The sequence below is a fragment of the Microtus oregoni genome, unplaced genomic scaffold, assembly GCF_018167655.1.
Source record: "Microtus oregoni isolate MIOR12 unplaced genomic scaffold, Mior012 000004F_ref0000308, whole genome shotgun sequence".
NCBI classification, from domain to species: Eukaryota; Metazoa; Chordata; class Mammalia; order Rodentia; family Cricetidae; genus Microtus; species Microtus oregoni.
The window spans coordinates 45,992,308-46,019,698 of NW_024543063.1; the positions used below are offsets into that span (position 1 = coordinate 45,992,308).

At 45.7% G+C, this 27,391-nt stretch overlaps 1 protein-coding gene across 3 annotated transcripts; it reads left to right on the forward strand.

Moving 5' to 3' along the window:
* Positions 1-27,008, forward strand: LOC121447116 (acylcarnitine hydrolase-like). Of its 3 annotated transcripts, none has more exons than XM_041650171.1 (13): positions 1-173; positions 773-983; positions 1,326-1,467; positions 2,115-2,248; positions 2,330-2,588; positions 3,358-3,456; positions 3,670-3,810; positions 3,940-4,020; positions 5,016-5,160; positions 5,521-5,658; positions 6,035-6,107; positions 6,551-6,692; positions 26,748-27,008. In XM_041650171.1, exons 1-13 carry the CDS (start codon positions 101-103, stop codon positions 26,793-26,795), a joined length of 1,686 nt encoding a protein of 561 aa, XP_041506105.1. In that variant the 5' UTR covers positions 1-100; the 3' UTR covers positions 26,796-27,008. The 3 variants fall into 3 exon arrangements, with proteins under 3 accessions (XP_041506105.1, XP_041506107.1, XP_041506106.1); XM_041650173.1 differs by lacking the exon at positions 26,748-27,008 and adding an exon at positions 6,988-7,391 and having other exon boundaries at positions 6,551-6,755; XM_041650172.1 differs by lacking the exons at positions 1-173; positions 773-983; positions 1,326-1,467; ... (7 more) ...; positions 6,035-6,107; positions 6,551-6,692 and adding exons at positions 18,959-19,111; positions 19,694-19,898; positions 21,202-21,343; ... (6 more) ...; positions 25,387-25,524; positions 25,984-26,056 and having other exon boundaries at positions 26,606-27,008.
* Positions 27,009-27,391: the final 383 nt, after the last annotated feature.

The following is a 27,391-nucleotide window of genomic DNA, read 5'->3' on the forward strand; positions in this document are numbered from 1 at the left end:
GTTTAAATTTCTGCCTGGAGAAGACCCACAGATTCTGCTTCCTGTTTGTCAAATGTGGCCATCCTATTTAGCAGCAGCGACTCAGGCCTGAGAGCTGATCATGTCACTGAACCAGCTTCATAGCTGGCTGAATGCTGCGGTCTTTGGGCTCCTGCTTCTCCTCCACGTGCAGGGTGAGACTCACTAAGGTGGCAATGGGGAAAGATTAGAGTCAGAGCTGCCACAGTCTGCATGTCAGAGGCTGAGCTTCTGAGAGAAAAGGTGGGGAAGGACGGGTGATGGAAATGCTATATAAGAGTGTGGGAAACTTGGGCCTCTCAATCTTCTGGTCAAAGTCCACAGATTTTTGTGGGCCCACTAGCACACAGAGCGTCAGAGGTGTTTAAGATCACTCCATAGTGAGGAGACAGTTCAGTAAGTAGCTCTGGAGAGATCTAGACAATTCAAGGAAAAGGGAGCACAAGGCATTTCCTCCTTAGTACATGGCTATGGCGGCAGCTACTAAGGACCTTTGGATAAGAATGACAATCATCACAAATACATTAGCCCAAATGCCTGTGATTGTGTGACCCCTTCAGCCAGGAAAATGTTCTGACAACCTTCAAAGGGGTAATAGGAAAGATTCCAGGCCCTGAGGGCTCGGGAAGCTCCCGTGCCCACACTCACTACACAGTTCACATCCTGTGTGCCCTGGTAACAGTGAGATGGGATTCTCACAATCTGCTGGCAGCTGATCACACAAAACTAACCCAGATACCATCTCTCCACCCAGGTCAGGATTCATCAGAAGTCAGCCCCATCAGAAGCACACACACAGGCCAGGTCCGAGGCAGCCTCATCCAAGTCACTGATACCAAACTCAGTGTCCACAGCTTCCTGGGAATTCCCTTTGCCAAGCCACCTGTAGGACCACTGCGTTTTGCACCTCCTGAAGCCCCTGAACCATGGAGTGGTGTGAGAGATGGGACCTCACATCCAGCCATGTAAGTTCTAGACATCTGGCCCTGGGGTGAACAGTTGCTCTGAGCTCTGAGCCATGTCTCTTCCCACCAAGGCAATGGTCACAGACTCCTTGAAAGAGGGGATGGAGTGAGATTGCAAGGGAGTACTCCGGTTGGGTAGGGCCTAGATGTTCTTCTTTCTGAGTCTGGGATATAGAAACTTCTAGGTGTCTTTATGGAATGACTTATGTGGCGACATTCTTTAGAGAGATAATATGTGTTAACGGGGCATCTTGGGGGATAGCAGCTGAGAAAAGATTCAGAATCACATTTGCTTTTGACCACCCTATCTCTCTTGGAATATCTGACTGCTATTTCCATCAGGTGTCTCCAAAACCTTGAAATGTTGAATTCAGAGGGCCTCACGGATATGAAATTGACCCTGCCTCACATCTCTATGTCTGAGGACTGCCTGTATCTCAACATCTACACACCAGCGCATGCCCGTGAGGGCTCTAACCTGCCTGTGAGTGTGTCCAGACATGGTCATCTTGGGAGAGGGCACGTTTTCCAAAATGATTAAAGGGATAAAAACAATCTGAACTCCACTGCAGAGTGAACTCTTATGAAAAGCCCTGTCCTATTTGGGCCAAAGAAGACCTTCTCAGCCACACTAAGAAGCTGGAACCTAGATATGGGACACAGGGCACTAGAGCACTGAACAAAGGCTCTATCTCTTTTATGAAAGAGCTAGAGGATTCATTCTACACTCTGAGCCCTGTAGAACCACTGACCTCTATATTGAGGTCACCCATTTCTACTTTTGGATTATCTGGTCTGCCAATGAGAGTTGATGATCATTTCCAGTTTAAATCTGGAGAGATATCCATGGAGTCGCCGCTCTTTGCTCCACTATTAGGAGTCTGAGTAATGATTACATTACTATATACATAGAGCCATTCATTTAAAGTGAAATACATGGTGGAAATGGGGATTAGAAGAGTCCTAATGGGGCTTCTGGAGGACCCTGTCTATGACTGAGGCCCTGAAGTCCTGAGGATTTGCATGTATTTGTGTAGCTGCACAGAGGCCCAACAGTTGATATTCCAGTAAGTAATCCTGCAGAGTTTGGACTGCCTAGCAGCTTCCTGGCATTTCTTTTGACTTCTCCAGGTGATGGTGTGGATCCATGGTGGTGCTCTGGTTATAGGCATGGCCTCCACGTATGATGGATCCATACTGGCAGCCACTGAGGATGTGGTGGTGGTCACTATCCAGTACCGCCTGGGTGTTCTGGGCTTTTTCAGGTGAGACTAGGGCTGGCTGGGACAATGGCAGCTGAGAAGAACCTGAACAGTCCTTTGATCCATGTCCCTTCCTCTTCTCAGCACTGGGGACCAGCACGCCAGAGGCAACTGGGGCTACCTGGACCAAGTGGCTGCCTTACGCTGGGTCCAGCAGAACATTGCCCACTTTGGAGGCAACCCTGACCTTGTCACAATCTTTGGCGAGTCAGCAGGTGGCACAAGTGTGTCTTCACTTGTTGTGTCCCCCATGTCCAAAGGACTCTTCCACAGAGCCATCATGCAGAGTGGAGTGGCCCTGCTCCCTGACTTGATCTCTGATACCCACGATAGGGTCTACACTGTGAGTGCCCTCAACCAGCATAGACAGAATCTGCCCCATCAGCCTTCATTTTCTGGAACTCTATTATCCTGTTCAGTGGGGGGGATAAGGACCTGGGAAACAATTTCTTTCCAGTAATTGCTCAGAAACTCAGGGGTTAGCATCTACTCACATCTACTTCATACAGGGTGCATGTGTTATCTGACCAGCAACCTGCTCCTAGCAGCTTCCTTCATGGGCAAAATAAATATGCACTTGGGAGATGGTTTAGAGGTTTTTTTTTTTTAAGTGCTGGGAGAGCAAGCCCGAGTACCTCAGTTCAAATTCCCATAACTCACAAAAGTCTGGGCCTAGTAATGTGTGTTTATAATTCCAATATTCCTGTGGTTGGGTGGGAACCAGAGACAAGGGAATCCATGGATGTTCACATAGCAGCTCAGTTAGTGTAGGAGGAACAGAAGAAGAACATACTCTCTCTGAAATAAGGGGTGGGGGTGTCCTTGAAGAAAGGGAACTTTGTCCTCTAACATTCGCATACGAATGTTGACACATTCATTCTTCTCTTCTACACAGAACACAGACAGATGGGTGGAAAAATAAAACTACTCTAAACAAAAAGAACAAGTATGCAGGCTGGAAGGGGACTGCTTAGTACCTGTCATCTTTGAGGAACAAGAAAGGGAATAAATTTACACTTATTTCAATCAACACACAACACACAGTAAGCGTGAGAATTAGGTGCAATCACATCTAGTTGGAATTGAGAAAGCTCTTTCCCTGCTCATTACAGACGGTGACAAATCTGTCTGGATGTGAAACCATGGACTCAGAGACCCTGGTGCACTGTCTGAGAGGCAAGAGTGAAGCAGAGATTCTGGTCATTAACAAGGTTTGTATAATTGTGTGTCTGGAAGGACTCTTTGTGTTTTTTTACTTCTGTGTACAATGTGGACACCAAGATATACTGTTCTAAATGTAGATTCTCTTCCAGAGTGAACAGAGTACCCTGAAACTAGTGAGAAATGAGAAAACAGTGGAGGTAGCTCAGCGAATCATCATATGTATTTCATTGACATTCAGCACTAATTTTAATGCCTTTCAGGTCTTCAAGATGATCCCTGCCACGGTAGATGGGGTATTCCTACCCAGGCATCCCCGAGAGTTGTTGGCTTCTGTGGGTTTTCACCCTGTCCCCAGCATCATTGGTGTCACCAATGATGAGTATGGTTTGATCATCCCCATGGTGAGTCTCAGTTCCAATCCTTTGGGAGCCTGGAGACTCATATGCTAAGCAGTGGAAACTCAATACATCTTTAATCCTTTAATCCAAGCCCATTAGATCTCACACTTACCGGTGTCTTCTGCCTCCCAGGTCATGGGCTCTGCTAAGACAATAAAGGAAATAACGAGAGAGAACCTGCAAGCTGTTCTGAAGAATACAGCAGCACAAATGGTGAGATTTGCTCCTGTCCAAATAGAGAAGTCCCTCATATCCCTTCTCAGAGAGATTCCTATTAACAAAGGTCAGTATAGGTGTTAGAGTTATAGTTAGGGTTCCTATTGTGAAGAGACACCATGACCATACAAACTCTTATAAAGGAAAACATTTTATTTTGGGGGGAGGTCACAGTTTTTGAAGTTTAGTCCACTATCTTCATGTGTGACATAGCAGTGTGCAAGCAGACGTGATGCTGTAGAAGGAATAGAGATTCCTACATCTTGAATCCCAGGCAACAGGAAGTGATCTGAACCACTGGGTGAGACTTGTAGTAGGAGCTATGGGCTGTGTTCCGCCACCCTGCTCCTGGCCACCGGCTAGCTTTAACCTGAAATAACACACAAACTGTATTCATTTAAACACTGCTTGGCCCACTAGCTCTAGCCTCTTATGGGCTAATTCTCATATTTTGCCTAACCCATTTTTAGTAATCTGTGTAGCACCAGTCTTACCGGGAAAGATTCAGCATGTCTGACTTGGCGTCTTGCTTCATCGCATCTGCCCTGGAAAGCAGCGGCCTGGCATCTGTCTGAGGCGTCTTACCTCACTTCCTCTTCCTCCCAGAATTCTGTTCTGTTTACTCCACCCACCTATGTTCTAACCTATCAGGGCCAAGCAGTTTCTTTATTAATTAACCAATGACCTTCCTCCATCAGAGACTGAATCATATATGAGACCTCAAAGCCTACTCCCACAGTGACACACTTCCTCTAAAAAGGCCATACCTGCTCTAACAAAGCCACGCCTCCTAATAGTGCCACTACCTGTAGGGCTAATGGCTCTCAAACCACTACAGTGTGTATACTGTAGTGGGGTGACCTCAGAGCATGAAGCTTTTTACTTTATAGCCTACTTCATCCCAGACCCTATTCTCCCCATACAAAGGCTGCTGCCTACCTAACCTACAGCATGGCTAACTAACCTCATTTTCCCGGCTCTGCTTGGTGTAGATGTTGCCTCCTGAGTGTAGTGACCTGATAATGGAAGAGTACATGGGGGACACTGAGGATCCCCAAACCCTCCAATTACAGTTTACAGAGATGATGGCAGACTTCATGTTTGTGATCCCTGCACTCCAAGTAGCACATTTTCAACGTGAGTACATCTGTAACAAGGATTGGGGAAACAGGTCAGAGATGTGAATCATGGGTAACCAATGTGGATATGTAATATTCAGGTCTCACGTCTAGTTAAAGAGAGTGACCTCTGGGTACAGAGGAGAAAATGAGTTGCTGATAATCTATTGACTTGACATAACCATCCAGCTGGGAAGGGCGTGAGCACTGTTTTGCCATAATTTTTTTTCCCACAGCTAGAGCTCCAGCCTAGAACTTTCTCTCCCCTTTAACATTTATGATTCCAGGCAACTTTATATTAAGGTATATTATCAGAAAATATGTATTAGAAGAGCTCCAGGTAAGGGGCTACTAAGTCACCTTTTGTACCCACCTCTAGGTTCCCATGCCCCTGTCTACTTCTATGAGTTCCAACATCAACCCAGCTTTGTAAAGGATGTCAGGCCACCCCACGTGAAAGCTGACCATGGTGATGAGGTTCTTTTTGTCTTTGGGGCCTTCTCCTATGGCATGAAACGTGAGTCTTCTTTATTTTCCTTGAAGTAAATGATGTCACAGATGACTCCCTGGGGTTTACTGAGCTCTCAGTCCTTTTGAGGAAACCTAGGCTCTGGGAGAGAAAAAAATCATGTGTGTACCATATCATAGCCTAAAGAATTAACCAGGATTAGAATCTTGACCTGTCCCAGTCCTGCCTGTGATGGAGAGGATAGCACATTGGGGCAGGAATTCCATTAGAGATACGCATGGATGGGGATACTGTATGGTGAAGAATGGGAGGTAGCAAAGCCAATAGTTTGTGGTCAGACAGCAGCTGGAATTGGGAGTGTGAAGCGTGAGCTGGCAGTTGTGTGAAGTGACACGGACTTCAACATTTTTCCTCATGACTCCAGGAGATCTCACTGAGGAGGAAGAGCTACTGAACATGAGGATGATGAAGTACTGGGCCAACTTTGCAAGACATGGGTGAGAACACGCCTCTCTCTCAACCTTCCGGGTGTGGGACCCTCTCTAGGCCTCCCTTTTATGTGGTGATCTTTTCCGTAGGCATGGCTCTGTCATCACATGATGGAGTTTTCTTTACCCAGTAGCATGTTTATATGAATTCTTTGTAGCTATCCGACACTGGTCATCTCACACTGCCCTGGCAGGTAGGCCATGGTGCTATGGGATTGTTCTTTAGATCTTGTCTCTTAGAGAGAAACATAAAATAGTCAGGTTCTCTTTCCTCATGTGGAGCAGAAACTCGTTTGTTTCCTGATAAAGGGTTCTATCCCTTTATCAGGGAACGCACCACATCAGACCCCTTAACCATTGGCCTGATTGTTCCACTGCCCTGACCCAAATCAGGGGATCAGTCTTTGAATCAGAGTAACCTCACTCTTTCATGCTGGCTGCCATATCCACAGGAACCCCAATAGTGAGGGTCTCCCCTACTGGCCCATGATGGACGATGATGAGCAGTACCTGCAGCTGGACATCCAGCCTGCTGTGGGCCGAGCCCTGAAGGCCAGAAGGCTGCAGTTCTGGACCCAGACTCTGCCCCAGAAGATCCAGGAGCTACAGGGGGCCCGGGACAAGCATACAGAGCTCTAGCGCCCTGTGTGAAGAATGGTATGTGGGGTTGCCTGCTGATGGGGTCACCTTGAGGTTCCCAAAATGTCTTGAGTAACCTGGGTTGAGTCTAACACTCACATAACCTCTGCACTTCTACATTTATCATGAATCTTTTGCATGCGACTCTATCCAATTGGATCATCTTTGGTTGGGCCCACTCAAAGAATGCTCCATAACAATGTGGATGTGTGAGCCCCAAAGCAACCATTTTTTTTTTCACACTTCACAGGGACGAGGCCCCTTCCGATCTTCCTCTCATCCTCACTGTCCTCTTCTCTAAGACCAAACCAGTCTTTAAGTGAAGCAGAAACGTTGGAAAATGTTGATATGGATTCTTAGGAGAACCCATATCATATGTGTTAAGGAAGTTAAGGCCTACCAGGCCAAAAGGAGCCAATCTGGAGTCGGCCTGAAGTTGCCTAAGGTCCTAAGGTCTGTGCCTAGCCCATAAAGAGCTATTAAGTGGTGTTTCCTGAGTGCCTAGCAACAGGCGCTGTCAGAGGTCCTGACCGTGCCTAGCCAATGAGAGATGAGTATGAGATGTCAACTGTCAGTGGATCAGAATGCCTGAGTGCTGGGAAGGTATTTACGTTGTTCCCTGTTGTTAAATAAATGAGTCTGCGGTGAGCCTTCTACCTGACTCCCTGTGTCTGTGTTCAAGTTCATGGAACAATGTGTGTGATCCTGGAGTCCTACATTGGAGGCATGCCTTTAGTGGGAGCATTGTCCATCTTCTTCCTTAGGAAACCACTGTTAGGGATTAGCTGGACAGACTGACTCATCTCCTGGACATCCCTGGGCTGAATGGTTTATCAGATACTATTATTTTGGATACAATATCAAACTAATTAACAATTGCTTGCTAAAAAACAAGATCTTAGCAGGGCTCCCCACACTTCCAATAAAGATACAGCCCCGCAGTCCCCGCCTCCACTCCTGTCCCTAGATACAGCCTTATACAGTCCCTGCCTCCACTCCCATCCCTAGACACAGCCTTATACAGTCCCTGCCTCCACTCCCATCCCTAGACACAGCCTTATACAGTCCCCGCCTCCACTCCCGTCCCTAGTTACAGCCCCTGCAGTCCCTGCCTCCACTCCCGTCCCTCAGGGCATGCTGACCTTTTCAGATTCCAATAGAAACTCAGGGGACTTAGCGCTGGTACCTGTCACATATTAGATCTCACTACCTAAACCTCTGCATCTCTTTAATTCTTGGGAAGTTGTAGTTCTGACTCAATTAAAAATCAAGGCTAGCGTTGGAGTTGGAATGCGGCTCTCTCCTTCTCAAAATCCAAGCATGTTGTTAGAAGGAAAATTCAGAGTTTCTGTCTAGTATCAGAAGAGCCACCTGGTGTGGGACAGAAGAAAACCAAAAGTCTAGGGACTATTGTTGTCAAAACTCAACAATTGTTATTAAAACCCTGCTATCTCCCCACAATTCTGCTTTTTCCCTGACTTATTTTTGACTCCTTAGTACCTTTCTTTGGCTAAGCAACTTAAGTATATATTGATAGGCTGATAGGTAAAATAGATAATAGATAGTTAGATAAATATTGATAGGCAGATGATCAATCCATAGAAGATAGATGGCTAGGTAGGTAGATAGATGATAGGTAGATTAGACACATATTCCGTAGACTATTACTACATTTTTAATATATCTATATGTCTGCAAATATACTCCTGCCTATTCTTGTCAATGATTCAATGACTTTCTGGGCTCTTGGAAGATTTCTTATACCACTGGCATAGTCTGCAATCCACAGAGACAAGCCACTGTGGAGAGAACCCACAGAGCTGTTAAGGAGTTGTTGGCCAGGACCATCTCAACAGCGGCTAGGCGAGATCCTCATCTGGCCTTAACAGATGAGGCCTTTTCCGTATGAACTCTCTCAGTTATGATGACAAGGGGTTCAGCCCAGCTTACAAGCACTGGGCATCTCTGCTAAGGAGCATATCTCTTCCCCTGGTGAGAATGAGAGATTCTATATCCCTCCAATGGCAGCCACTCTCCACTAGCCCATGGGAGGGAGTATGCTTGTGTTTTTCCTCAGTCTACCACAATGCCAATATGGGTCCTGGTAAGAGATGTGTGCCCAACCATGGATCAGCCTGCTTCCATCAAGGAGGGAATAACCCAGGATGGGTAACATATATACTCCCCTTTCTTGTTCTCATTGCCCCCCAACAAACTGATTTATTAAGGACAGAGGTTATGGCCTTTGACTCTTCATTTTTTGAAAAAGTTTGGCCTAATATAAAAAAGGCTATTGTATCCCTGCTGGATGCTCACATATGCATTAATTGGTGGGTTGGTCTTGTTAACCCTCCTGAGGCAGGGCCAACAAGGACTGAGCAAAGAACTCTGGCTCCCACTGAGCGTCCTATGTAATGAACAATAAGGGTGGATATGTAGGAAGTTAAGGTCTTCCAGGCCAAAAAGAGCCAACCTGGAGTTTGCCTGGAGTTGTCAAAGGTCCTGTCTGTGCCTAGCCAATAAGGAGCTACCAAGCAGTGTTTCCTGAGTGCCTAGCAAACGAAGTTCAGGTTCCCAAGCCCTAGGGGAACTGGGAATCTTCCAATAGCTGACCTAGCTCTTCCTTAAACCATAGAAATAGTTGTTATGCATTTTCAGTTCTCTAGAAACATTACGGCTGTTTCTAACAACAGAAAGAACAAATGAATCTGATTGGTTGAACCAAAAGGCTTACATTGTATGTCAGTTGACAATGATGGAACATTCGAGGAAGCCCCTAATCCCTAAGTCCTGATTGGTGAAAACTGTAACTGTAAGTTAGCAACAAATGTTTGTGAGTTTTGTGCCTAAATACTTGCTTCATCTGCCATTCAGGATAGCAGTTCAGCCCCTGAGTCTGTCCTGCGGCCCTGATCTATCAGCCTCCTCCCCTCTTCCCCCTCTTCTTTTTGTTGCCCTGCATTAAATCTTGCCTTGTGGTAACTTCCTGTGTCTGCTTGGGTTGATTTGGAGCCTCTTTCTATGGTTTAGAAAGTCTGAGAAAATTCTCAAGTACAACTGCCACCACGTCAGATCTAGAGCACTCCCCGCTACTTCCCAAAGGACTTTCCTCAGGCCCCTTTGCTCTCGTTCACCACCTTTGACCCTGTTTCAAAGTAAACATGGCATATTTTATGTTGCTATGTTGGGGCTTGTCTCCAATCCAGTATAAATATTTGTGACTGGCTATGTCCCTTCGAATAATGCTTTCATTTCCTTTCATTGTGGAATATTATCCAAGTGTGCACACGACACTCTATCCACTCACCCAGTCTATGCACAACCGTTTCACTTGCTAACTTGCTCCTCTTTTTTGAGACAAGGTCTCTATGTAGCCCAGGTGGGCCCTGCACTCATGATTACACCGGTTGGCTTCCTGAGTGGCTGAATTATAGACATGGGCCTCCCTTACTTTATTTGGGTTTTAATAACGCTGATTCTCACATGTGATTTCCTGTGATCACGTGTATTCAGTTTTTGGATTTACAACCTAGAGCAGAATTTTTAAGTCATGAGACACATGTGTTAAACAATTAAAGAAGTTCTAAGACTAGAGATGCAGCAGGGGTAGAAGGCTTTCCCTATGTACAAGGCCATGGGTGTGATGCTCAGCACTATAAAAAATAAAATGAAGTCAGATCAGATGATATAGGCTTTCATTCCTAGCTTCTCAAAAGACTGAGGCCAGGGTACACAAGTTAAGACCTTCCTGAACTATAGAAAAAACTCCAGGCTAGGCTGGAAAATTTAACTGTAGTCTGTCTCCACATAACAACTACAAAAATGGCACACAGCTTTAGTCTCAGTACTGGAGAAGCAGACGTAAGTGGATCTCTGAGTTGAGGCCAGCCTGGTCTATAGCATGAGTTCCAGGACAGCCAGGTCTACACAGAGAAGCTCTGACTAGTACAAAAAAAGATTTTAAAAATCTGATTTGATTTAGTAAAAAGAAGGAGGAGGAGGAGGAAGAAGAATAAGAAGAAATACTGAAAGGAAAATGTGGTTGCGGGATCAAGGGCATCTTAGGAGTGATGGAGGCAAGAATGATTTGACACATTGTATTCATGTATGAAATTACCAAAATCTTTAAAAATCCCAAGGTTCTGGGACCACAGCTCAGAGGTAGAGCACTTGTCTGACACATGTAAGACCCTGAATCCAATCCTCTGTCCCCTCTTTAGAAGCTTTGGGGTAAATGTCTACATGGTCTACATTGACTGGTTGGATGTCAAATTTCCATGTCCATCTCTTATCAACCACCAACTTTCCTATATCTACAAATGACTTAGAAGACTTCTGATGAGCCTCAGCCCTGCTGTCTTCATCAGTTCAAGCTGCTAACTAAATCATTCCTGGGATAGATGTCTGTGGCTCAGTTCCTTGGAAGACTAAAGTAAGAGGGTTTGGTCATCTCCGGAGCTAAGGATATATATATACACACACACATAACAACTCAATAGTATATATGTTATATACATATGTGAACATGTATGTACCATAGCATGCATGGTTTATAAGCAATAGAAGTGCATTCATTGTTTTGGAGACCATGAAGCTCAAAGTGAACATGCCAGCCTATGTCCCATGAGGTGAGGGCTAACTCTATTGAGAAAGACAGAACCTGGTGTCTTCAACTGGGCAGATGGCAAACTAATGGAGTTCAAGATCTGAATACATTGTGTTCATACATGAAGTTAACAAAGAGTAAATACCACCCCAAGGTTCTGGAAATGTAGTTCAATAGTAGAGTATTGACAGAGGTTTCTGTCCCACCTGGTCCTACAGCCATTTAGTCCTAAATAAACACACAGAGTTCTACATTATTAGAAACTTGTTGGCCCTGTAGCTCAGGCTTTTCTTATTATCTAATTCTTACATCTTATATTAGCCCATTATTCTTGTCTATGTTAGCAACATGGCTTGGTACTTTTTTTGGCGAGGCAGACACATCTTGCTCCCTCTGCATCTGGATCACAACTGCAGACTTGGCTTCCCTCTTCCCAGAATTCTCCTGTTCTCGTTGCCCCACCTCATTGTTGATCAAAGGGTTTGTGGCTGGCTTGATGCCTACATTTCCTGTTTGGATGCATGCAGAGTACCTTCTTGTACCAAAGACACTAGAGTGTAGTTGTGAAGGCTCTATGGAAGCACCAGCTGGACTTCTCCAAGCTCAATGAGCTGTGTAGGTGTTGTCTTCAGCAGTGGGCCTTGCTTGGTTGGGGAGAGTACCCTATAGTATTGGCAACGACCTGGATTCTTTGGGGATTCCTACGAACTTTTTTTGCCAAATAATTCAATTAGATGTAACCCAGTTCTGGTATTGGAAGCTTCATTTAATGAAAAAAAAAAAGGCCAGCTGGGGCTTTTTCTCCCCCATATTTTGACAATTTTGTTTAGATCATGTTCATATATATATATGAAATATATGTGAGATTGTGTGTATAAATATATATATGAAGTACATATTAGGGAGTATCTAATGTATTAGATTGCCTTACTCTCCCTCAAATTCCTCTTAGTTTTAGCTGTCTCTCCCCATATTCCCTCCCTCAACCCCCCTCCAATCATTCCCACCACTTGAACCTTCCATTCCAGCCCTGCATCCTTTCATAATTATCTACTACATTTCCCTTTTCTAATGAGATCACTCTGCTCTCTCTAGTCCCTTGCTCTATACCTACCCTCTGTGGATCCACAGACTGTAGCTTGGTTATCATTGACCTAACAGCTAATGTTCACGTATAAGCAAATACATACAATATTTGCCTTCCTGGATCTAGGATACCACACTTGGGATAATTTTTTTCTAGTTTCATTCATTTGTCTGCAAATTTCAGGGTGTCATATCTTTGAACAACTGAGTAATACTCTATTATGTAACTGTACCACAGTTTCTTTATCCATTTATCTGTTGAGGGACGTCTGGGTTGTTTCCAATTTCTGACTATTATAACTGGAGAGCAGCAATGAAGATGGTTGAGCAAGTATGTCTGTGGTAGGATGAAGCATCTTTTGGGCATATGCCCAGGAGTGGTATAGCTGGATCTTGAGATAGATCTATTGCCATCTTCCCGAGGATCTGCTACACTGATTGTCATAGTGGTTGTACAAGTTTGCACTCCCACCAGCAATGGATGAGTGTCCCTCTTACTTCACATCCTCGCCAGCATGAGCTGTCACTTGTTTTGTTGATCTCAGTCATTCTCACAGGTGTAAGATGAAATGTCAAAGCAGTTTTGATTTGCATTTCCCTGATGCCTAAGGATGTTAACTTTTATTAAGTGCTTCTCAGCCATTTGAGTTTCCTCTATTGAGAATTATCTGTTTAGATCTGTACCCCATTTTTAATTGGGTTATTTGTTTTCTTGATATCTAGTTTCTTGAGTTATTTAAATATTTCCCATATTAGCCCCCCCATCAGATGTGAAGTTGGTAAAAATTTTGTCCCATTCTCTAGGCTGCCATTTTGTATGATTGATGGTGTCCCTTGCCTTACAGAAGCTTTTCAGTTTCAGGAGGTCCTATTTATTAATTATTGATCTTAGTGCTTGTGCTGATGGGGTTCTCTCCAAAAAAAAAAAAAGTTTTTTTTTCCTGTGCTAATGAGTTCAAAGCTATTTGCCACTTTCTCTTCTATCAGCTTCAATGCATCTGATTTTAGGTTGAGTTCTTTGATTCACTGGGAATTACGTTTTATTCAGAATGATAATCATGGACCTATTCGCATTTCTCTACACACAGCCAGCCAGTTTGACCAGCACTGTTTGTTGAAGATTCTGTGTTTTTCCAGTGTGCACTTCTGCCCCCTTTGTCAGAAATCAGGTGTCCATAGGTATATGAGCTTATGTCTAGGTCTTCAATTCAATTCTGTTGATCAACATGTCTATTTTGTACCAGTACCATGCTTATTTATTACTATGGCTCTGCAGTGCTACTTGAAATCAGCAATGGTGATACCTCCAGCTGTTCTTTTATTGTTCAGGATTGCTTTAGCTATCTTCAGTTTTTTAATTAATCAGTCAATTAATTATTTTTTCCCAGCATGATCACAAGATCCTTCCCTCTCTTTCTCCTCCCAGTCCCTCCTCCTAACTTCTCCCTCTTCCCCATCCACTCTCTCTCCCTTCCCTTCAGAAAAGTGCAGACCTTTCTCGTATATCAGTTAGCCATGGGATATCAAGTTGCAGCAAGAGTAGGCACCTCCTCTCCTAATTAAGGCTGGATGAGACAACCCAGCAGGTGGCAAGGGTCCTAAGAGCAGGCAACAGAGTCAAAGGCAGCCCCCACTCCCTCTGCCAGGAGTTCCACTAGAAGACCAAGCCACATAGCCACACACATGCAGAGGGTCCAGGTCAGCCCCATGGCTAGCTTGAGGATTTTGTGTGTGTGTTTGTGTATTTCTATATCTGGTTGGAAATTGCCCTTTTCAGTTCTGTGAAGAATTGCCTTGGAGTTGTGGTGGAAGTTGCACTGAATCTACAGACTTCTTTTCATAGAATGATTATGTTTATTAAGTTAATCCTATTAAACCATGGTCTTTCTATCTTCTGATATATTCTTCAGTTTCTTTCTCCAGTGACTTGAGGTTTTTAATCATACAAGTCTTTCACTTGCTTGATTAGAGTTGCCTCAAAATATTTTATTTTATTTGAGACTATTGAGAAAGATATTTCCTTGATTTCTTTCTCAGTCCATTTGTCCTTTATATGTAGGAGAGCGACTGATTTTTGTGAGTTAATTTTATATTTTGTTACTTTGCTGAAAGTGTTTATCAGCTGTAGGAGTTTCCTGGCGGGATTTTTCAGGTCACTTATGTATACTATCATATCATCAACATCTATAAGTTCTTAGGCTCCTTCCTTTCCAATTTATATCTCCTTGATTTCCTTAAGTTGTCTTATTGCTCTAGCTTAGAATTCAAGTACTATATTAAATACGCAAGGAGACAGTGGACAACCTTGCCTTGTTCCTGATGTTAGAGGAACAGCTTTGATTTTTCACTTCATTTAAGTTGACCTTGGCTATCGACTTGATGTAAACTGCCTTTATTATTTTGGGGTGTGTTCCTCAGGACTTTTATCATGAAGGGTGAAGCACGATTAATAAAAACTCAGAGACAGAAAGTGGGGTTCAACCTGAGGATCAGAAAAGCAAAACAGCCAGCCCTTGGCTCTTACCTCTACCCCAGTCCAAAATGGCCATCCTGCCTCCAAGACTATCAGAATGAGACTGAGGCTGTCTCCTCCTGTTTTATATTCCTCTCCAGGTCAGGAATTAAAGGTTATGTCACTGGGATTAAAGGAATGTTCCCTGCATAATTCTTGTACTGTTGCTGTCTAACATGTCTGGATGTGGGCAGATGGACTCCCAAATGAGCACAGTAACAACCATAGGGGCAGATGGAAATGCCTTATGTTGTGTATTTTGAAAATATTTTTATGTTGAAAAAGGGTTTCAATATGTTGAACTGATTGTCCTAAAATTCCCTCATAGCCCAGCATGTCCATGTAGTAATCGGAGCTGTGGGGCTGCGTAACCAGCACCCCAGCCGCCTGGCTAGCTTATACCCGAAATAACAACACACAAACTGTATTCATTTAAACACTGCTTGGCCCATTCTGCTTGGCCCATTAGCTCTAGCCCTTACTGGCTAATTCTGATATCCCGATCAACCCATCTCTAATAAACTGTGTAGCTCCGGTCTTACTGGGAAAGTTCAGCATGTCTGACCTGGCAACTTGCTTCATCGCGTGCGTCTGCCCAGGAGATGGGAGCATGGCGACTCTCTGAGGCGTCTGCCCCCCGAGAGGAGAGCTGTCAAGTCTGAGCTCACTTCCTCTTCCTCCCAGCATTCTGTTCCTTTTACTCCACCCACCTATGTTTTAACCTATGAGGGCCAAGCAGTTTCTTTATTGCTTAACCAATGATATCAACAGATTGATATATGACACTCCCACATTATATCCAAAACACAGTCCTTTTGTCTAAGGTCTTGACATTACAGTGGTATGCAATTACTCCCTGACCTGGAAAAACTGGTACCAGTTCTTCCTTCATTTGTTGTTTTAAACCGATCAAACATCATCATCCAAGTGATGATTCTTACAATGTCCTCTCTGACCACCAGGAGGCAGGAGAGCCATGAGAATACTATTTGCCTGGCCTCTACAGCTGGGCAGAGGAGCTGTGCCTGGTCTTCCACAGACACCTGAGGGCATTACCGAGTTCCTGCTGTAAACACATCTCTGTGAAGTGTGCACTTCTGCTGAAGCACAAAACACTTTGCCAACGCGTTTTTAGACACTATGTTACCCTCTTACCAGGTTTTAGACACTATGTAACCCTCTTACCATTGGAAAGCTTCATCATCAAATGATTTTTATACAAACAAATTTACCTTTTGCCAGTGTGGTAAACTTGCATAAGAGGTAAGAAACAATCCACACTTGAAGGATGAAAATAATTCTTTCACTGGAAAAATTTGTCTCATGATCCTTTATGTTAATCCTTGCCTGGTCTCTGCTCCCTGAAACCCCTTGGCTGCTTTGTGGCCGAACAGTTTGAAAACTCCATAGAATTTTAACGCTATAGTTCCCTGGCCATCCTATCATGAAAAAGAAATCATTTGTGATTGGTTCTTCTGTGAGGTACAAGTCAAGGATGTTGTCCCTTGGTTAACAGTGTCATTCCACATATGCAGGCAACACATCTTACCCACTACCCAGTTCAGGCGCACCTGAGTGGCCCAATTTCGATTACTTTTAGCCAAGCTCTTATAAATATATCAAACACAGGCTTTTGATATCAATATTTTGTTCCCATTTGGCTGAGGATCTGAGAGCAGAAATACTGAGTCATATAACACAGGTGTGTTTGACTTTTTTGTTTTGTTTTTGCTTTTATTGTTTTGGTTTTTTTGTTTGTTTTTGTTTGTTTGTTTGTTTGTTTGTTGTTGGTGGTGGTGGTGATGGTTTTCTCAGGCAGTGTTTCTCTGTAGCTTTGGAACCTATCCTGCAACTAGTTTTTATAGACCAGGCTGGCCTCAAACTCACAGATATCTGCCTGCCTCTGCCCCTTGAGTGCTGGGATTAAAGGCATGTAACCAACACTGCCCTGTGTGTTTAACTTTCAATTAAAGTGCCAGCCTGTCTTCTGTGACTATTATTTTGCAACTCCTCCAGACATGTAGGAGGGCATCAGTGACCCCATATCTTTGTGACCATTTGTCCTTATGGCTCCTCAGCCTGATGTTATAGAATGGTGTGAAGGGGTGGGTGTCTCATTGCAGGAGCTTTAATGGAGTTTGAGCCCCATCCTCCCACTTGCTCCTGGGCTCACTCCCTGCTTCTTCCATGAAATGCACCTGAGTATCTTCATTCCACACACCTGCTGTGGCCTTGGCAATTACCAACACAGGGTCTGGATGCAGGTGCAGAGAGTAACAAAGCATGAGGGCTCCACCCTCCCCCAGCTATCGCAATCACTGCTCTATTGCTGTGGAGAGACACCATGACCACGATAACTGTAACAGAAAACATTTCACTGGGGGCTTCCTTACAGTTTCAGAGGATGAGTCCAGGGCCACCTTCCTGGTGGGCGGCATGGCAGCAGGCACAGAGCTGGAGTAGTGGCTGAGAGTTTATACCCAGATCCACCAGCAGGAGGCAGACAGCCTGGGCCTAGTGTGGGCTTCTGAAATGTCAAACCCCACCTCCAGGGACACACCTCCCCCAACAAGGCCACACCTCCTAATCTTTCCTGAACAGTCTTTCAACTGGAAACCAAACATTCAAACATATGAGTCTCTAGGGGCCATTCTCATTCAAACCAGCACACCAGCTGAGCTTGGAAAATCTTATATCAAGAAGAAACAGCAGAAAGCCCAGGGCAGGTGAAGAAGCTGATTCCTTGACCCTGAAGGCCTCTCAGCCAAACAACCAATCATGTTTAGTCAAGCAATTGAGGGCAGGGAGAGCAGCAGCCAGTAAAGGCTGGGACCACAGACTGGACAGAGTTGCATTGGAGTTGCTACATTAAAACAGTGTAGCAAGCTTGGATAGGGAAAGGCATGGCAGTCCTGCTCGGAGAAACAGACAAGCACCAAGGAGGAAGTTCAGCAGTGTTAAGCCCTGGATCCAAAGATTATCATGTCTGGAAAGACAGACAGAAGGTAAATTCTCAGATGGCCCTGCAGGCTGACATTGATCCTTTATCACTTCCTCCAAGACATCAGCTGGGCTTTGTGGGATCCTAATCCTGTACTCTTCGATGTGTCCTGCCAGGATTCTTTGTGATTATTAAACTCCTGATACAGACTTGTATCTTCAGCTTGATTGTACACTCTGAGAGCCCAGGCTGTCCCTAGTGTTGGGATGAGCAGGGACCCATTAAGTGTTTGTTAAGTACAGGCCAGGAACTGGGGACTCAATGGTTAGAGGAACCTTCTAGAAGGCCAGAGGACATGAGCTGGATCCCCATACCTACATAGTGAGAGGAGAGATCTCACTGGCAGAAGTTTTTCACAGGTATGCCATTGCATATTCTCTCTCTCTCTCTCTCTCTCTCTCTCTCTCTCTCTCTCTCTCACACACACACACACACACACACACGTAAACACATACACAATAAAGAAACAGGAAAAAAATTGAAAGTGTTTCTCACATAGGTAAAGAACTAGGAAGTCGATTTCAGCAGGAGTTTGCTTAAAGAGGAAACAGATTACGGAGGCGGAGTGAATGGGGATAGGAGTGAATGGGGATCGGAGTGAATGGGGATCTGACTGACCAGTGCCAGAGCTGCAGTGCCTCGGTGAAGCAGCCACAACCTGTGCAGAGGGTCCGTGGATCCTAGGATCACTGGGATGGTCACATTCTGATTCCTCTCCATCTGGGGCATCTTCAGGATTTACCTACTCAGATGAGCCCCCCTGGCTTCTCCTTTTTTTGTCCCCTGACATCTGAGCCCTGAGAACAAGGACAGCCGTCACAGTTTGAGTACATTTAAGTTTTCATACAGGACTCCTGGTATCACAGAATTGCTTTAGATGCCATAATATCTCTTTCTAGTAGGCCAAGGAGCAAGAACAAAGATTGCTTGGCCTGCCGCCAGCCTTCACCTCTTTGACAATAAGGACTTTGCCCCACCCTGCTGAGTTTCTGCCTACTTCATTTTAGGTCCACCGTCCTGCCTGCACAAGGCCCACATATTCTCTTTTCTGTCCGTGACACACAGCAACACGGACTCAGATTAGGAGCCGACCATGAAACTGGAAAGACTTCCTGGCTGGTTGAAGGCTGTGACCTGTGGGCTCCTGCTTCTCTTCCTGCATGTACAAGGTGAGACTCCTTTAGTGAGTACTGAGGACCAGGGTCAGGGCCGCCCAGATCTGCAGAGTGGGCAGCTTGTCTTACAGGAAGGAAGGAACCAACAAGGGATGGCAGATAAAAGGGTGGGAATTATGGACCTCCCTGTGCCCCAACCAAAACCCACACAATGAGCCCTGCAGCACCCAGAGGCTAGAGATGTCCTTACTACAAAAGCCATCCAGGATAAGGAGGTCTGAGCAGCACTGGACCTGCAGATTAGGGGAAAGAACCAAGGGGACATTTCCTTCCTCTGTGCGTATGTGTAGCTGCTACAGAACTCTGAATGATCATGAAAGTAATACATCCATGCTGCCATGTGTCTCTGAGGATGTCTCCTTGTTGGTCACAGGCTTGCACAGCCACCACTCAAAAGGAGCATGAGCTATGTTCCTGGCCATCGGGACAATAAAGAAACTCCTATCCCCACATCTCATAGCTAATCCCAGGCACTCCAGATTCCCTCCCCCGTGGACCCTAGAGAAAATGAGGTGGGAAACAACGGTATGGTGGCAGCTGCCTGAGAAGGACTAACCCTGATGGCATCTCTCCCAGGCCAGGACTCAGCCAGCCCCATCAGGAATACACACACTGGCCAGGTTAGAGGAAGCCTCGTCAAGGTGAAAAACACCGAAGTTGGTGTCCACAGATTCCTGGGAATTCCCTTTGCCAAGCCACCTGTAGGACCACTGCGTTTTGCACCCCCTGAAGCTCCTGAACCGTGGAGTGGTGTGAGAGATGGGACCGCCTATCCAGCCATGTAAGTTCTAGGGTTCAGAGGACTTTCAGCCTCTGGGGTGAGGATGTGCTCTGAGCTCTGGGACAGAATGAGGGGCTTCCTTCATCCCAACCCCACAGAAGTTTTCTGTCTGGGATATGTACTCTGTCATGCATTTTCAGATACATGACTAACCCTTCTAACAAAGCAACTTTGCCAATCTTCTGGGTCATAGTCCGGTTCCTGTAGGAAGTTGTCTCTCAGTTTTGCAGTGAGAGATTAAAAAAAAAAAAAGGTTCCCAGATTCAGATTGTGCCAAGTGATCTCTGTCACCATTGAAGAGATCTAGGGACAAGGGCCAATATAAGCACATTAACCAGCCAAAGCCCAGGGTCTAGTGCCAAGTACTGTAAGTAAGTCTTTCAGGAGGGCATCAGGGATGTGTCCTTAGCCACTTCATCTTCCGCATTCACTGGGACAATCCATAGAGCCAAGTGACATTGTTCAAAGAAATGTCTAAAAGCTTCCTCTGGAAACTACATGGAAATGCAAACTACCCTGTGTTTCTGGATGTGGGGTGAAAACCACCCCACTACTCTTTGGGACATTGCTGTCCACTGACTCCATAGGAGCTGTGTAGGCAGAGCACCACATGATCCGGGTATCTTCACTCTGTTTCTTGTTGCTGGGGTAACATACCTGGTAAAGTCAACTGTAGGCAGAAACAGTTTCTTATGGGTCACAGTTCCACATGACCATCCATTGCAAGGGGAACTTAAAGGACTGGAACATCAGAGATCAAAGAACGCATCCATACCTGTTAGTGGTCGGTTGCCTTCTCTGCTTCTTCCTAGGGAATGGCACCACTCAGGGTTGGGAACAGTCTTACCTCTACTCACAGAACCAAGAAAATCCCCATAGGCTTTCCTGATCTAGACAATCCTTCATTGAGTCTAAATCCCACGGGTGACGCTCTGTTTCTTCGAGTGAGGAATCAAAACTAACCACCTCAACAGGAATTACGGAGTACGAAGAGAAGTGGTGACTCACTGTGTGCAGGAAGCTATTCTCATTGAGCCCCTTGGAGTTCTCTAGATCCTAGGCTCAGAAAGAATAACATATACGTCCTCACCCAAGTGCAGGCGTCTCTTGAAACCTGGTTCTGTCCTAGCTTTCACTGAGCCTGTAGCCTTTACCTTGATAGGAAAGGGCTTTAGAGCATATTCATGCTTTAGGGAAACATCTTGAAGGAAAGTGGACAAAATTGTCTGAAAGAAAATCCATACAAAAACCAGGTTTTGACTACCAGACATGTCTTGTAATAACTGTCTGTCATTGTCACCAGGTGTCCACAAAGTGATGATATGATGAATTTAGAGGGTCTGAAGATGATAAAACACCTCATCCCTCCCATCTCTATGTCCGAGGACTGCCTATATCTCAATGTCTACACACCAGCGCATGCCCGTGAGGGCTCTAACCTGCCTGTGAGAGTTGGGCCGCGGTCAACTGGGTGGAGGTGGAGATTTCTCTCTCAAGAGGATTAGAAGGCATAAAATCAACTGAGTTCCACTGCAGTGTAAACCCTAATGAGAAGTCTTTTCCTAAGGTGTCCACGAGAGCCTTCTCAGTCATGGTGGGCAGCTAACCCCTGGATATAGGACACTGAGCACTGGAACTCTGAGAGGTCAGGGGTTGTGCTCCATGGACTCACTCAGGACATTCTCAACAAACTTGAGCCTTAGAGCCCAGGCAGGAATCCAAGGATGAACATTGAGATAAGCCAAATTCCAACTTTGGGATATTGGTTGTGCCAATGAGATTTGGTGATGCTTTTGATTCATAATCAGGAAAACTGTTACAGAGACACCCTTCTCCACATTTTTGAGGAGTCTGGGAGTGATAGAGACATCACTCTGGACTTAAATCCATTAATCCAAACTGAGATTCTTGGTGTAACTGTGGGGCTTGGAAATACGCTGATGAGACTGTGTTCCTCACCTGTGGCCTGGGTCTAAGATGCTGAGGAGTTCTGTGTGTGTTTAGCTGCACAGATAGAAAGAAGACAATAATCTGGCAGGCAGTCCCTCTTGACCTTGTCCCTGAAAGAAGCCTCCTGACATCTCTCTTGACCCCTCCAGGTGATGGTGTGGATCCATGGTGGTGCTCTGGTTGTAGGCATGGCCTCCACGTATGATGGGTCCATACTGGCAGCCACAGAAGATGTGGTGGTGGTCACTATCCAGTATCGCCTGGGAGTCCTGGGCTTCTTCAGGTGAGCTTGGGCTGGGATGGGCAGTGGCAGCTGAGAAGAACCTGGACAGCCCTTTGATCCATGTCCTTCCACTTCTCAGCACTGGAGACCAGCATGCTAGAGGCAACTGGGGCTACCTGGACCAAGTGGCCGCCCTGCGCTGGGTCCAGCAGAACATCGCCCACTTTGGAGGCAACCCTGACCTTGTCACCATCTTTGGCGAGTCAGCAGGTGGCGCAAGTGTGTCTTCACTTGTTGTGTCCCCCATGTCCAAAGGACTCTTCCACAGAGCCATCATGGAGAGTGGAGTAGCCGTGTTGCCTGGCCTCATCTCCAGCTCCTCTGAGGTGGTTTATGGAGTGAGTGCACTCTATTCCTCCAGCCCTGACCTGCTGTCTTAGCGCTCACTCTCTAGGACTCTACTGCTGCCATCAGCAGGAAAAATGAGGACCACGGGAAGTAACCTCCCTTCAGTACTTTCTGAAAGGCTCAAGGTTGAGATCCCTCCCTCTCCCCCACCCCATAGTGCTTTATACAAGGTGTGTATATTGTATGTTCACCAAAGCTGTACCTAGAAGCTTCCATCATTGGCAAAAGCAAGTATGTATGGACTTGGGGGATGGTACAAGAGGCAGGAGAGCTTTCTGTGCAAGTCTGAGGATTTGAAGTCAACCCCCAGAACACACATATATCTGGGCATGGTTTTTCTTGTCTCTAATCCAGGTGTTCCTATAGTGAGATGGGAAACAGGGACAGGTTAATCCCTGGAAGGTTACAGACTAGCTAGACCGGTGTAGGCTGCAGCAGAACCAGAGAGTATTTCTCAAACTAGATGGAAGGTGGGAAAAGGAAGAAGGGAAGGAGAGGGGAGGGAGGAAGGAATGGAGAGAGGGAGGTAAGGAGAAAGGGAGGGAAGGAGGGAGGGAGAGAGGGAGAACTGCCACTGCTGACCAAGAGGAAAATGAGAACAATTTTGTTCTGACTCCAGTCCACACACATTACACCGCATGGTATAATATTTAGAGCCAATGGCACCCTCCCGGGCCTGGGAAAACTCCTCTGCCTGGAAGACAAGGCATCCAGGCAGCCTCATCCTCCTCCCTTTCCAGACTGTGGCCAATCTATCTGATTGCGCAGCTGTGGACACAGAGACGCTAGTGCGCTGTCTACGGGGCAAGAGTGGAGCAGAGATTCTGGCTATTAACAAGGTGCGGCTGGGAAGATGGCAGGTTGCAAGGTGTGTTACAGGTAGTCCTCATTAGTATGAGCAAACTACCTAAGCTCCATGGCTTAGTATCCTTTGAGTCCTGGGCAAAATCAATACCAGCATCGGCTATTCCAAGTGCAAGGTCTCTTCAGGGGTGAGATGTGTGGTGGAGAATAACCACCCTGAGACAAATTAGCAAGTGGAGAAGGGATGGAGGTTACTCAGTGGTCATCAGCATATGTATTTCATTGACCTTCGGCATTGATTTTAATGCCCCTCAGGTCTTCAAGGTCATCCCTGCAGTGGTGGATGGAGAGTTCTTCCCCAGGCACCCTGAGGAGCTCTTGGCCTCTGCTGATTTTCACCCTGTCCCCAGCATCATTGGTGTCAACAATGATGAGTATGGTTGGCTTCTCCCTATGGTGAGGCTCAGTTCTAACCTCCTGGATGCCTGGGGACTCATATGGTGGGCAGTGGGAACTCAGAGATTCGTTGATCCATATCCATGTCATGGCATACTTAAAACCATTCTCCATACCCCAGTTCATGGGCTCTGCTCAGAAAATGAAGGGAATAACCAGACAAACCCTGCCTGCTGTTCTGAAGAGCACAACACCACAGATGGTGAGACTCTTGGGCCACTGCCACCACTGCAAGGACCCCTGTCTAACTTTCATAAGGAGCATCTCCAGAAATAAGTGTGTATGTGTGTGTGTGCATGCATGCGTGACCTACCTGTGTGTGTTCCTCTGTGTATGCCTGTGTGTGTGCATCTATGTGTGTACCTGTGTGTATGCATGTCTGTGTGTACCTGTGTGTGCATGTTTTTATGTGTTCCTGTTTGTGTAACTCTGTGTGTGTGCATCTGTGTGTGTACGTGTGTGTGCATGTCTATGTGTACCTGTGTGTGTGTGTGTACCTGTCTATCTGAGGTCACTCCAAGCTTTCCCCATACCACACCTCTTTTGCATTTCCCCACTGAGCCTACTGCCTACACATCTTAGTGTCTGTGTTCCCCCATTCTTCTTGATTCCTGTGGTACAGATGCTGCCTCCCGAGTGTAGTGAACTGATAATGGAAGAGTACATGGGGGACACGGAGGACCCACAGACCCTCCAAATACAGTATGCAGAGATGATGGGAGACTTCACGTTTGTGGTCCCTGCACTCCAAGTAGCACATTTTCAGCGTGAGTACATCTGTAACAAGATCAAGGGAAGAAGCTCAGACAGTGGGTCCCAGGTGAGCTCTGTAGGGTCCAGGCTTGACCTGTGTCTGAATAAGAGCTCTGGTTCCAGACAACCAAGAGTCTTTTTTATTAATTTATTATTATTATTAATTTATTCTCTCATATATTACATCCCAACCACAGTTTCCACTCGCTCTTCTCCTCCCAGTCTCTCTGTCCCCCCTGCCTCCCCATCCATCCCGCCTCTGTTTCCCTTCAGAAAAGGGCTGGCCTCCCAAGGATATCAGCCAAACATAACATTTCAAGTTGCAATAAGAATAGGTACCTCAAAAAGCTACAGAGAAACCCTGTTTTGAAAAATCCGAAAAAAAAAAAATAGGAACCTCCCCTCATATTAAGGCTGCATGAGGCAACCCAGTAGGAGGAAAAGGGTCCCAAAAGCAGGCAGCAGAGTCAGAGACAGTCCCTAATCCCTCTGTTAGGAGTTCCAAAAAAACACCAAACTATGCCACTATGACATATATGCAAAGGACCTAGCTTAGACCCACGCAGGCTCCCTGTTGGTTGGTTCAAAACCGAGAGTCTTTATTGAGTAAATCCTTATGTTGAGTGTGAGAGAATGACATCTTATCCAGGTACAGAGGAAAAAGTAACTGAATGATACTCTGTGACTTGACCAAACTACTCAGCTGTGGAGGGCAGAGTCATTATTTAGCAGGGGGATTTCCACAGCCACAGCCAATGCTCAATGCTGGAGCTCCCCACTCAACTCTTGTAACTCCAGATAACTTGAAACCAAGCTGTCTTGTCACCAAATGTGTGTGAGAACAGTTCTAGGCAAAGTACTGCCATGAACATCACCCCAGGTCCTCTCACACAGGTTCCCACGCTCCTGTCTACTTCTATGAGTTCCAACATCGGCCCAGCTTCTACAAGGATATCAAACCACCCCATGTAAAGGCTGACCATGGTGAAGAGATTCTTTTTGTCTTTGGGTCCTTCTTCTGGGGTGTGAAAAGTGAGTCTTCTTTATTTTCCATGAGTTGAATGAGGTCTCAGATGGCTCTCTGGGGGACTCCTGAACTCTCAGTCCATTTGAAGAAACCTGTATACAGATATAGATATAGATATAGATATAGATATAGATGTATAGATATAGATATAGATAGATAGATAGATAGATAGATAGATAGATAGATAGATAGATAGACAGATGACAGACAGACAGACAGACAGACAGATAGGGTTTAGAATCTGGACCCATCCCAGTCTAGCCTATAATGTGGAAGACAGCACATCGAGTCAAGAATTCAATTAGAGGCTTCCATGGATGGTGGATACTGTAAATAGTGAAGAAGGGAGGTAGCAAAACCAATAGTCTGGGGTCAGACAACAGTTGGAATCGCGAGTCTGAAGCATGAGTTGGCAGTTCCATGGGGTGGCCTAACTTGGACCTTTGTCTTTCTCATGACTCCAGTTGACCTCACTGAGGAGGAAGAGCTACTGAACAGGAGGATGATGAAGTACTGGGCCAACTTTGCAAGACATGGGTGAGAACACGCCTCTCTCTCAACCTTCCAGGTGTGGGACCCTTTCTAGGGCTCCTTTTTGGATGGAGGCCTCCTTATTATGCATAGATATTTCATCACATGATAGAGTCTTCTCTACACACTTACACACTTACACAGACACTTTGTGGGTGTCAGTTACTGGTCATCTCACAGTGACCTGGCTCATGAACCATAGTGCTATGGGACTGTTCTTTTGATCTTACCTCTCGGAGACATAAAACTGGTCAAGTACTTGTCTCCCATCTGAAGCAGAAACCGGAGTATGGCACTTGTATCCCTACAAGTGTGTGTGTGTGTGTGTGTGTGTGTGTGTGTGTGTGTGTACCTACCTGTGTGTGTATCTGTTTGTGTGCTTGTGTGTACCTCTGTGTGCACCAATGTGTGTGTGTGTACATCTGTGTGTGTCCCATCAATCCCTGTCCCACCAGCCCCTTCACCACTGACCTAATTGTTCCACTGCCCTGACCCAAATCAGGGAACCAGACTTTGGGTCACCCTCACCCTTCCCCCTGGCTGGCATATCCACAGGAACCCCAACAGCGAGGGTCTACCCTACTGGCCCATGATGGACGATGATGAGCAGTACCTGCAGCTGGACATCCAGCCTGCTGTGGGCCGAGCCCTGAAGGCCAGAAGGCTGCAGTTCTGGACCCAGACTCTGCCCCAGAAGATCCAGGAGCTAAAGGGGATCAAAGAGGAGAGGCACAAAGAGTTGTAGTACTCTGTGTGAAGAAAGGCGTGTGGGCTTCATAGACATGTGGGCTCTCTCTAAGGTTTGGACAGCCTTTTGACCCTAACACTCACATAATCATTCCTAACATAAACAGCCACCCCTTTTACCAATCCGTATGACAAGACCTCTGCATGTCACTCCTTCACAAGACACTGCTGTTCTTCTGGTAGATTCACTCAATAAAAGTTCTTGTAACAATGTGGAATATGGATGTGACCCCCGAAGTCCCACGGTCTTCACAAATTCCGGCTGCTGTTCCAAATAGATCACTAACCGCCAGCAGGTGTTGTGATACGTATCTGTGGCTCCAGCTACTCAGAAACTGAGACAGGACTATTGAATCAGTCTGGGAGTTCTACACTGACTTGGACAACAGCAAAACCTGTATCTCAAAAACAGAAACAATCGTCAACTTGGTAATATACATACAGAAATATACGTAAAGTTCTGTGGACTGAGAAATACAGGGTCTACAAAGGAATCTGAGCCACATGGGCTGCCAGAGCTCAGCTCCTAGACCTCTCTGACATCAGTTACTGAGCACACCAGCTACGGAAAACTCTGGACAGATTATCCCAGTA

Coding starts and splice junctions, on each gene's coding strand:
- LOC121447116 (XM_041650171.1), top strand. CDS start 101: ATGTCACTGAACCAGCTTCATAGCTGGCTGAATGCTGCGGTCTTTGGG. Junction 1,468..2,114: donor GTGAGGGCTCTAACCTGCCT/GTGAGTGTGTCC, acceptor TGACTTCTCCAG/GTGATGGTGTGGATCCATGG. Junction 2,249..2,329: donor GGTGTTCTGGGCTTTTTCAG/GTGAGACTAGGG, acceptor TCCTCTTCTCAG/CACTGGGGACCAGCACGCCA.